The following is an 11199-nucleotide window of genomic DNA, read 5'->3' on the forward strand; positions in this document are numbered from 1 at the left end:
CAAAGCATTAAGGACTGCATCTCTGGAGGAACAAATCAGAGAGATTTACTGGCTGCCCACAAGACCAGCATGAAGTAGTGCAGTGACTAAAGGTGTTACACAAGTCATTAAAAAAATTAATTTGCTGTATTTTACAAGCAGCTTGCTAGGGAATTTTGAAAGTGTAAATTTTTCCAAAGTCTATAGATTAAAAGGCCTCAAGAGTATTTTAAAGAGGTTCTTGCTATTAACCAATTGCCCTTTGTTTCAACAGATGTTACAGTTGGGATTTAAACAGTGCTTCAGTCTGGCCTAACTTTCTTCTCACCAGATCCACCAGATTTCAGTGAGGAGAGCAGCTAAGAGCTTAAGCTAATAATGAGGTTTTGTTGAAGCATAAGGAACAGATCTTACACCTGCATGAAGAACGTATCTTCCAGCAAGCCTAGCATCTTCTAGGTGATACTTCGTACGGTGTCTTACAGGACCTTTCAGAGGCTCTCAGTTTTATAGCAATAATAAACCCGATGTGCCCCTGATACACGATGCCACCACTCAGGCCGTTGGTTTGCTGATCCTGGTTTGCTTCCTCTGCATCACAGCACTGGGAGACATAATTTCTACTTTTTCTTGGCTGCAACAAAGCAGCAAGCCACAAGACTCCCATGCAGATCACGAAAAGGGCTTAATCTTAGCTCAAGCACCAATCCATAATTTGGGCTATGATAAGCAGAAAGCTTGCTTGAGGTATATAACAGCATTATACCCTAAAAAGGAGCAAGCTTCAGGTGGCAGCGAGGCAGGTGGTGACCAGGTTGAACTACAGGGCCACTCTGTTTCAGACACATCAGCCCAAAGCCTCAGTTAAAAACAGGGGGCAGATACAGCATTTGGCAGCATTACACAGGAAAGATGACACTACAGGAAAGATAAAAAGGATATAAAACCAGTAAGAGAATTAGGCCAAAGAGAGTCAGTATGAGAGGGAGGTCAAAACCACAAGCAAATAAGTGAGTACAGTCGTAGTCATCCCACCTGGTGGAAAGGGCTGTTGCAATCTAACCCCAGCCTGTTGTAAAAACAGGAAATAAATCTGTCTACAGTGGCTGCCTCTGAGGCAGCACCTTTCAGCACCTGATCTCATGTTAATAACACACCGCTTGATGTGATGCATTGTTCTGTTTATCTACATCAGGCCACTCATCCTCTCTCACCCGCTTGCCTCTCAGTTTTCAGGCAGTTGCAAGTGGCATATTGGACGACACTGAAAGCTGGTTTTGACACTGAACTCTTCGCCTCATTATTGAAGTCTGCTGTGTGTTGAAGTCATTCTCCATTTTCTCAGTGATGGACGTTTGGCTCAGGGCCACGGGTCCTCTTTCAGCTCCTTTCCTGCTCCAGTGATTTACAAGATTAAACAGAGGTTCATTATTCCTTTGATGTCCTTCTATGTCAGATAGGTTTGCACCAGCTGAACCTACCAGGACTATTTGTACTAGGTTCTGATTTTAATTAGTTCCTCTATTTTGAAGTTCTCCTTTGAGTTCCTCGGGCCCTAAGGTGCTCTGTGTTCCTCTGGAAAGCCACAAAATGGCATAAATGCAAGTTCATCCCTTGGGATAGCAGTGGGGAGGGAAGGACTCTACACTTCACTGAATAAAGGTTTTGTTGGTAGCAACCAAGAGGACTCTATGCATATATCTGAGAGGAATTACAGTGGATGTTTATGAAAGCAGAGTGTCAGGACTGATTAATTCAACACAACTAGCAATAATTCTTAATGGCTGCTCATACAAGAGGCTGGTGTTATTTTTAGGGTAAGAAGAGATATTTGAGGAAAAACACCTTGCTAAGACTTAACCTGCTAGATTCTCCTTGTAATGCTACTATCTGGGCTATAGGAAAACCCCATCAAGAGGTTATTCATGAAAATAAAAATATTCCTATTAATTTCAGGTGCTTTGAGCAAGGCTTAATATGAAAGCAGGTAGGGACTGCCCTCTAAGGGACTGTGATTGTTGCTTTATGCCAGAAGATCAGCACAAAACAGATTAGACATACAGGTATACCAAAACCTGGCCACAGCTGTCATCAGGGACCATTCACATCAGAAAGAGTGATTTAACTCCAAGGGTTAGGAGGATTTTATTGAAATTGTATATGCGCCTTCTTCCCATCATGTGTGCACAGTGGCCAAAAAGCTTGAACTGATGAAGAATCTATGAGATGGTTTCTCCAGGTCCCACTTTGCAGCAATCTCTTTCTGAAGTAGAATTGATCTAAAATATTTGGACCAAAAAATAGCTGGAAGTACCTCCCGGTTAGCCAATTTATTAGTCTTTTTATAGCCAAAGGACCTGTTTGAATGTATTTCCTTTTCATCAACCTCAAATGCCCTGCAATAAGAAAAATTCCTGGCTTGTTTAACTTCTGTGAGAAAGCAAATACTACCAGTTAAACAAAAAAGCCTGTAGGGATAGATTTATTTTTATTTTTGTAATATGCAGGTAGATCTGAATACTCCACGTGCACATTCCTGTGCGTGGTTAACCCCTGTTAAGTCTTTTCTGTGAATGCAGAAATCAGAATTTATCACTGCAGGGATTCAGACCAGGAGAAGTCTTTCATGGGGACTGCTCAGCTGTTACCAGTTTTCTTCCTGCAGTAGCAGATTTTAAAGTAATTTCAGCATTCATTCTCCATGTTTCCTGCTGTCTTTGAGACACTCAGCCAGGGACCTGCTCCAGCACAGATCTGATGCCCAGCATTGGTCAGGTCGTTCACAGTGCCAGAAGTCCACTGAGACTCTTGATGTTGAGTAATAGCTACATCTCTGACCATACTGGGAAACATATTCATTGAAAGTATGGGGTTTTAATTCAAGGAACTCCTCAACCCAGCTCTGTTGGTGACAGCATGGTTATGGGTGCTCTGCAGGATGCTTGAGCATTTCCAGGCTCCTAATCCAGATGCACACTTTGGTGGCATACTACTCCCTTTTAGGGTAGGATTTCAATTCCCAATTCTTTAATTTCTGTGGAATGGAAATTTCTTGGCAGAAAAGCCCAAAAAACCTACCACTAGTCCCCGTGCTGGATAACTGGGGGATCGGGACACCAGGCATGGCATCTAATGGACAGCTAATGGACACCTAATGGGCAGCTAATGCACAGGTTAGAGCTAGCCCTTATGACTGCACTGGCTACACTTAGAAGTCCCAGATGACTTATCGGTAATTATTTGTCTGCTTGACCTGGTTTTCTTGGAGTTACAAGGTATTAAAGTGTCCTTGAACATGGGTGAATAACTTGGCAACCTCTGAAAAACTTCAGAGATCTTTTAAGTGCCATGACCAAGGCTATAATGTTGAGATCAGCTATTGCACAGTACATAGACTCCTAGAAAGCAAAGCTAAAAGGGAATTGCTAAGGTCACCTGCCCTGAAGGTACCCATAGCTGCATCCAGTCCTGCCTATACAGGTGTGACACTGAGGATGCAGAGGAGCTCCCCTGAACAGCCAGCTTCACCATCACTGCCTATGAGCTGTCTTTGCTGGTGACCACTGTGTCTGTGCATCTTCTGTCTGAAGACAGTGATCCGTTGCAAATCTCCGCAGCTATTCACAGATTTTCCACTTGCCTCTCAGGGGCTTCCCAAGGAGACTCTGAAAAGGACAATATGGACTGCCAAGTGCACAGGCAGGGCACAACGCCCGTCACACAGGCACCACAAAAACACTTTTGTCCCCTGGAGGACATCAATCTAATGTGCTCATTCTGCAGGTTCAACAGCCTGGACACTCCAATTTCCTCCTGGTACCACGTGTTTTAGTGGCCAAATAGAAAAAGTCCCAGGGATATTATAATTAGCTGGTGAGTCACTGGCATCTTAGGAATGCAAACCCTCTGCTGCAAACCACAGGACACTGGAGACATGCTGACAGTTAAACCTGGCCACTGCAGCCCTTAATTGTAGGGTACCAGTTTTACAACCAGTGCCTCTATTGTAAAATGCCCAAACATACTTTATAGAGTGACAGAAAAACACAGAGGTCATAAATACGCCAGCATTTTGCTCATGTAGATTTCCGAGTTGGGGAAGAGAGTCAGAGGCTGAGGTTGAACTGTGGTACAACCCATAATGCAATTTCTGCTGTCCTCCATACACACAGCTTTTGCGACTACTTAGGAGTTACAGTCAAGGCTTTTATGTTCCCTCCTTGTCCCATTAACACTATCCATATGTGGCTGGCATGGGATGTATAACGTGATGTGGTGGCTGGAAGCATCCCGGCCCCAGGGTTAACTTCTCTTATGAAAATCACTGCAGGTCTTCCTTTACTTCTGTGGCAGATTCCCTCTGAAAACAGCAGTCAGTATCTGTTGAGGAGTATTATTTCCTCTGGTGGCTAATGTTGAGGACTAGAGCTCAACCCATTTTTAATTCTGGGGATCATCCAGATTTCTGCAACCAAATCCCACATCCTACCAGTCTCTTTTAAATTACAAATAATTCAAATGTGAAGTTTTAAAACCTCAAGAAGTATAATTCATTTTCAATAACTTTCATGTGTTGTTTTAATGGAATATAATGGTACACGAGAATACACAAGGGGCACATCTTCAGGGTGCAAAATGTTGTCGTTGTGTATTCCTGCCTGGTCACGATTAACAGTAGGGCATCATCCCCTGTTAAATGCTGATGGAACCAAAATGACAATCCAGCAGTGTAAGAGGTATTACATATTAAAACTGGAGTTTTATTTTGAATACTTCAGGACAGATGAGTCAAACCTTCTTTTGTCTTAATTTCTCTACTCACAAGGAAGCTATAAGAACTTTGTTTAAAGTATCATTAAGCATTGCTTTAAAATGTTAGATTTTCTGGAAGAAACAGTGTTTATCCTGGTATTCTAACCAGATTTCTTGCTTTCTTTCAAAATGGCCTGTGTGATTTCTAATGCATGCAGCAACATTTATATTCTGCATTTACGTGTTATGAACTGTTAAGCAGATGCCGCTTCGCTTCAAAGCCAAAAATTTGTATCAGTGGTAGAGTAAAGCTGTCTATATATTCTTACCTCATGCAATCTTATTTCACTGTGGCAAACCTTACTGAATGGTACAGCTAGTGATTTTTTCTTTAAATGCTATGATACCAGAGGGTCATAAAGTACAATCCTCTGCTGTGAGAGGACTCATGACTGTTCATCACTGTTTATTTGTCTCCATTACTACTACTTCACTGCTTGTCCCAGGACTTCATATCTCTGACAATCTGAAACCTTCTTCTAGTGTCTTGAATGTAACTCTTAAACAGTTGATACCCATTTCTTATTATACTCTTTGTCTTTTAGCTTGATTGATACCCCTATCTCCCTTACGCTGTTTCCATGATCTCTTTGCAGAAAGCAATAATATCTCTCCTTTCCACCTGCATGCTGCAAGATTAACCAAACCCAGTTTTTTAATCTCCTCTTTGAAAATAGTCTCTCTGGCTCCTGAACACACTAATAGCTCCTTGAGGCTGAATCCATCTTTTCTGAGCCAAGAAGGTCTGAGCACACTTTTCTACATAAGCAGTAACCAAAGCCCCGTCTCTCATGAATTCTTCCCTAATTCTTCCTTATCTCTACAAGACCATCTTAACCTTGTCCAATAACATCCTTTGCCTTTATACCCAGCTGTACAGTACTGTGACTTACAAACATCTGCTGACTAAGACACCATCAATTTCCAGAGCATGAGTTTATAGCACCAAGAGTTGTTATTGATCCACAAGTACAATAACAGGCCTTTTAAACTAATAGTCTCGGATCAGCTGGAAAAACTCACAGGTTTTTGAGGTCAACCAGTTCGTCCTTCAAGGATATTCCGATCCCAATCTATGTGGTGGTAACCCACAGAGAAAATTAGACTTAAAACTGGACGCCGAGGAGGTCCACCACTGTCTGTCCTCTGGCTTATTATTCCCTTTCCTAGAATTTTCATCATTATCTCTCTGCTAGCCAGTTTCTGGCTTCCTTTACAACTTTTATTAATTTCTACCCTTTTTCACTTCAGCAACAATTTTCAATATAGTACTCAACAAATGCTTGCTGAATTCCAGAGAGATGAGATTTACTTAGTTCTGTTTGTCTAAAGAAAAAAAAAATCACCCATCTTTTAAAAGGAAAATATCTGTTTAGGCTGTTGGCTTTCTTCCCACTCATAATGTGCTTTTTGATGCAGTTATTCACTTAGAGTTACACATGGAGCCATCCACCTCACCCCTACTCTCAGCCTTTAACTTAGCAAAATCTCATGCAACTTCCACCTCTCAATCACAGCACTGGTTCCCTTCATTTCACAAAGTCTATCCTTTTATAGGTCATTTTGTGATTTAGCTTCTATTTTTACTTCTACTAAACCAGAGTAACTCAATTCACACTCATGTAACTGCAGACACAGACTTCACAGAATCACAGAATCTCTCGGTTGGAAAAGACCTCCGAGATCATCACGTCCAACCGCTCCTGTCTACCCCCTAAACCATATCCCTAAGTACCTCGTCTACCCGCTCTTTAAATACATCCAGGGATGGTGACTCCACCACCTCCCTGGGCAGCCTGTTCCAGCCTCTGACAACCCTCTCAGTAAAGAACTTCCTCCTTATCTCTAACCTGAACTTACAGGCAGGGTCATGCTATGACTTGTATGCAGGTAAGACATACAAGAAAAGGTTGTGATTTGTGATGTTCTGTGTGAAACAATTGCCTGTTCCATCTACTGGTGCATTTTACCTGATAAAAATACAAGGAAATAAAACCTCCAAAACTGAAAGACTTTTGTCCCTCTTACCTTCAGTTCTGATGTCTTGTCCCTATCTGATTGAGGGAAGAGGCGTTTAATCTGTGAAGTCTTTTAATGCAGTCTTCCCTGTCCCCAAAAAGATATTTATTGCAACTCCCACACCACAGGGCTGCACTTTGCACACATCTAGAAACAAGCTTGTGCAAGATGCAGCTATGAAAATCTGTTTCAGTAGCCTACTGGGCAGGGATCAATTTTGGTTGTTATTAAACTTCCAAGTGGAGCACAAGATACAGGTGTTAAATTCAAATCCTTGAGCAAATGAGGACCTGGGTAGCAGAGGAGCAGCCACTCCCAGTGTCACCACTGGTGAATCCACAGAAATTGCAGAGTTGGACTGCTCTGAAAAGTGTGAGAGAGTAGGAGGAAGGCTGCTCCCCAAAACTGAAATGCAGTCCTCTTTGGGGAAGAATAGAAAAGCCTTTCAGCAACAACTAACAAACAGCATAAGGCATCCTTTTGGAAGAGGAAACACAGCATACTAAGCCAAGAGAAATCTTCTAGTTACTTTAGCTGGGAGAATAACATGATTTTCTATTGGATTTGGACCCAGAGGCCCAGAGCCTTCAGAAAGTACTGTAGAGATTTAAGGAGTATAGAAGGAGAGGAACAGCTTTTTGGTCCTATACTGATCCATCTCCAGCAGCACAATGACCCTTAGCAGACCCAGAGTATACATTCAGCTTTTTCCAGAGAAGAGGCAAACATTTTCCTCATCACCAGGAACAGGAGGAAAAAGAAATCATACATAACTAATTTCAAATTTTGAAGTAGGTCCTGCTTTGAGTAGGAGGTTGAACCGGATGATTTCTATAGGTCCCTTCCTACCTGAAATAGTCTACAGATCTAAGACTGCAAAGCCAGCTTTTAAGCTAAAATGTTGACTGTTTACTTGCTGTCTAGGAGAGAAGTGAGATTCGAAGATAAAAGGAAAAATAAGTCGAAAACTTTACAGAAGACCATAAGTATATGCATATACAAATATATATTTCATATATGTATCTACACCTCACTCTACTCAAAACTTTTGCACCAGACCTGAATTAGGAAGCTTGTCCCTTATACTGCTTAATAGAATATGTATTTTTGGAGGCAGATAAAAGCATAGAGTCCATTAATTAGCACATGAATTAAAATTCCACTCAGATAAACATGGACTCGACATAGACAGCAATTTGCAACACAGACATCTGGAAAGAATCACTCAGGAGAAGATTATCTAAGGAGGGGTACATCCTCCTACTCATTCAGAGGTGCAGCTTCCACTGCAAATAGCTTTGTTCAGAATGACTAATGTCAGGGATACTTGCTGTATACAGCCCAGTGACAGGAGGATTGGCAGGACAGGTTGATGCAAGACCTAGCAACAGACAGCAGTTGAAAATGGGTGTTGGGGGATTATGAGTTTGGGCCTAAAAAGCAGAAAAGATGTTACCCTCCAGTATTATCGCAGGCTTAGATGTAATCAGGCTGCAGCCTACAGACAGCACAGTTGGAGCTGATATTTTGTGCAGGCAGTGAAAAATCCTCCAATGGAGAAACTGAGCGAGTAGCAGAACTGTCAAACTTTGACCATTTCTACTCAAAATCAAGTTGCAGAAGAGCCTCCTGCCTCCCACTGCAGTGATTTATATTCTTGGGTCAGTCACAGGTATTCCCAGTACATCCTTGATGGGCAGGTTTTCTCTGCCAAAAGCTCAAACAGTTTTCGGGGACTAGAAAAGAGGTGCAGCCCACGCATGTATCAGACAGATTAAGTCCTTCAGCTGTCTGGAAAGTTATATCAGAACTCATCGAAAAGCAGAGATATCACCAGACGGCTTTCCTCTTGGTATTTTACCAGTGTTTCATAAAAGATGGTTCTTCTTGGGACTTTTTGTCTTTGCTTTTCTTTTTTCTTATATACACATATATAAGCATTTCTTCAGTGGTAATTACCATTGTGCTTGGACATCCCACAACAATCACAGATAAAACAAATGGACATTAAAACTCATCAAAAGCAGAGTGCTAAAAAAAGTCTTCGCCAAGACTTATTGCATCCCTCTATCTACTACACTGGGCTCCATTGGGTCTTTAATTTGCTGTCATATGAAAAGAAAGCTCATGATTAATTTGCTGTCGACTGTCAACAGATAACTCTTTTCCAGCCCTGCAGTTTCTAATGTAATTCTCCACCGCTGAATATCTGTTGGATTAAGAAAATGCCAACTAGGAAAGGTGTAATGATTCAGAACATCACACTACAAACATACAGTTTTACTATTTCAATTCAATGCACAACAGAAAAGTGTCTCCTTTACCTGGAATCTCATCAGTCCCCCCACTGGTGTGTTTGAACCGATCTCCTTCCACGTGGACATTTGGACACAGGACATCTGAAAATTAAAAAATTAACAGTACAAAATTATCACAGGTAACACATCATTTAGGAAGCTATAGATCTAACAAAGGTTGATCTCCTGGGTTTTGTCCAATGCTTACACATGGTCCCATAACAGTAATTCTTTTCCCTGTCTCTACATGTCCTAAATACTCTCTCTCTATCCTATCCCCTAACCACATGCTGGGCAAGAGACCCAATACACTGTGTTTGGTTCTAAGCCACTTTTTTGATGACTGGAGAGCCAAGAAGTCAAACAGAATAGACAACCAGAGCCTTTTCTTCAGTGAGGACATCATTCTGGGTTCTTCTCTTTCACTAGTCTGTAAATCTGCAGGAAAGTCACAAAAGCTTAGGAAAACTGAAAATATTATTCAACTCCCAGACTTGTTGGAAGGGGATTTCTGAAGGCCCAGGTGAGTTTGGGGTGCTGCCTAAACTTTTCAGAAAGGACAGCTCCTACTCAGAAAAACCTCAAACCTAAAGTGCTGAGATAAGAAAGGGAACCCAGAGCACAGAATGATGAAGTGACTGTAGCCACACCAAGGTCCTATCACAGGCCAGTGTCAGAGACAAAAAGTGAAGCCCACTCTCCTCTATCTTACTGTATTACGTGTGATTCCCCTGTTGTCACTCCTCCAGGACCATGACTATTTCTATGTCTGCTCCTCGAGTTTGTTCAAGCAGAAAGCAGTGCTAAATATCACTAAAACTTTGAGGAATATTCACCCCTACATACAGGTTTCAAAAAAGCCATGGAAACACCCAGCTTTTGTCAACCATTTCTCACGCTCCCAATTAGTGTCAACACCATCACAGGTAAACGCTTTCCTGCAGAGAACTATCTACCCCCCCTCTTTCCTGCCATATCTTTGAAGTAACATTTATTTATGCTTTGTTTTCCCAGATCGATAGGTAACTGCACATTTGTAAACAATGGGGACAGGTAGCAAAAAAAATCAGTTTAGCAAGAATATAAAAATGAACCCCTGACTTATCATCGCTTGTACAGCCCCACATTTATGTCTTTTCTCTGATTTAAAGAACAACCAGGTGCGGACAGCCAAGTCCCATTCCTTCATTTGCCCAGTTGCACACATGATAATACACATATTACAATGCAATACCCATCTTGATGCATATAGTATTTAGCATCATCTCCACCTGGTGTTTACTACATCATTCCTTCAGCATCATTAATTGCTGTGCTTGTAAAGGAGCAGCAAGGACCAACCGCTCTCTGAGGGATGCTGAAGGTAACCCAAGCCCAAACAATGCCGTCACCAATGGGACGTCTCACGGGGCTTTCTGAAGACTTTCCACAGCAGGTTCACCTTGAATTGTGTGTGAAGCTACATTGTGAGGAAAAAAAATAGTTTTTTGAGGACATTGCAAGCAGTCCCTATATCTCTTCTCCTACCACCTGACTCTCAGTAAAAAATACAATTTTCCACTATGTTTGGTTAAGCCTAGCAATGAAATCAGATATTTTTCCTGCTTTATTGTGCTAATGAATTTATGGTACAGATTATCAACCACAGATGAGGCACTCTCAGCTGAGTGGAAAGAAAGGGAAGTGTAAAAGCGATTGCCAAGAGCCCCAGCAGTCAATGATGCAACCAAAAGCAGTAAAGTACATTCAGCCACCCCTTCTCCACAGTCACAGGGAAGGTCAGAGAGTGGTTCCTCATTCAAGTATGTGTTATGCAGGGCATTTCAGACTTTCTTTGGATCATCTTTAAGGCTTCTGCTCCTGCAGAGTACTCATCTATTTTTTTGCCACACCAGGTACCGATACCGATTGATGCACAGGGTCAAATTGTGTAAATTTTAGCCAGAGGTCTCTTGTGCTGTCTGCTGCCTGGTTTGAAAGACAGGATGCACCACTCAAACCTGCTTATGTTTAACAACAGAGAGGTGAAACCAAGTGGCAGGTTCCCCTCCATCAGAGGTCTGCACAACTTCCCAACACAACAGGGAGGCTC

The 11199-nt window shown here is 41.9% G+C and overlaps 1 protein-coding gene across 1 annotated transcript in view; it reads right to left on the reverse strand.

Annotated features, from left to right (window-relative positions):
- The window catches only part of COL22A1 (collagen, type XXII, alpha 1), a gene marked incomplete at its 5' end in the record, with an annotated part of 153143 nt that extends 143934 nt beyond the window's left edge, over window positions 1-9209 (reverse strand). The window contains one exon of the mRNA XM_010183650.1: window positions 9135-9209. Coding sequence (XP_010181952.1) covers window positions 9135-9209 — 75 coding nt within the window. The remainder of the gene's footprint in view (window positions 1-9134) is intronic.
- Window positions 9210-11199: the final 1990 nt, after the last annotated feature.

This window comes from Mesitornis unicolor, unplaced genomic scaffold (assembly GCF_000695765.1).
Source record: "Mesitornis unicolor isolate BGI_N332 unplaced genomic scaffold, ASM69576v1 scaffold9714, whole genome shotgun sequence".
NCBI lineage: Eukaryota > Metazoa > Chordata > Aves > Mesitornithiformes > Mesitornithidae > Mesitornis > Mesitornis unicolor.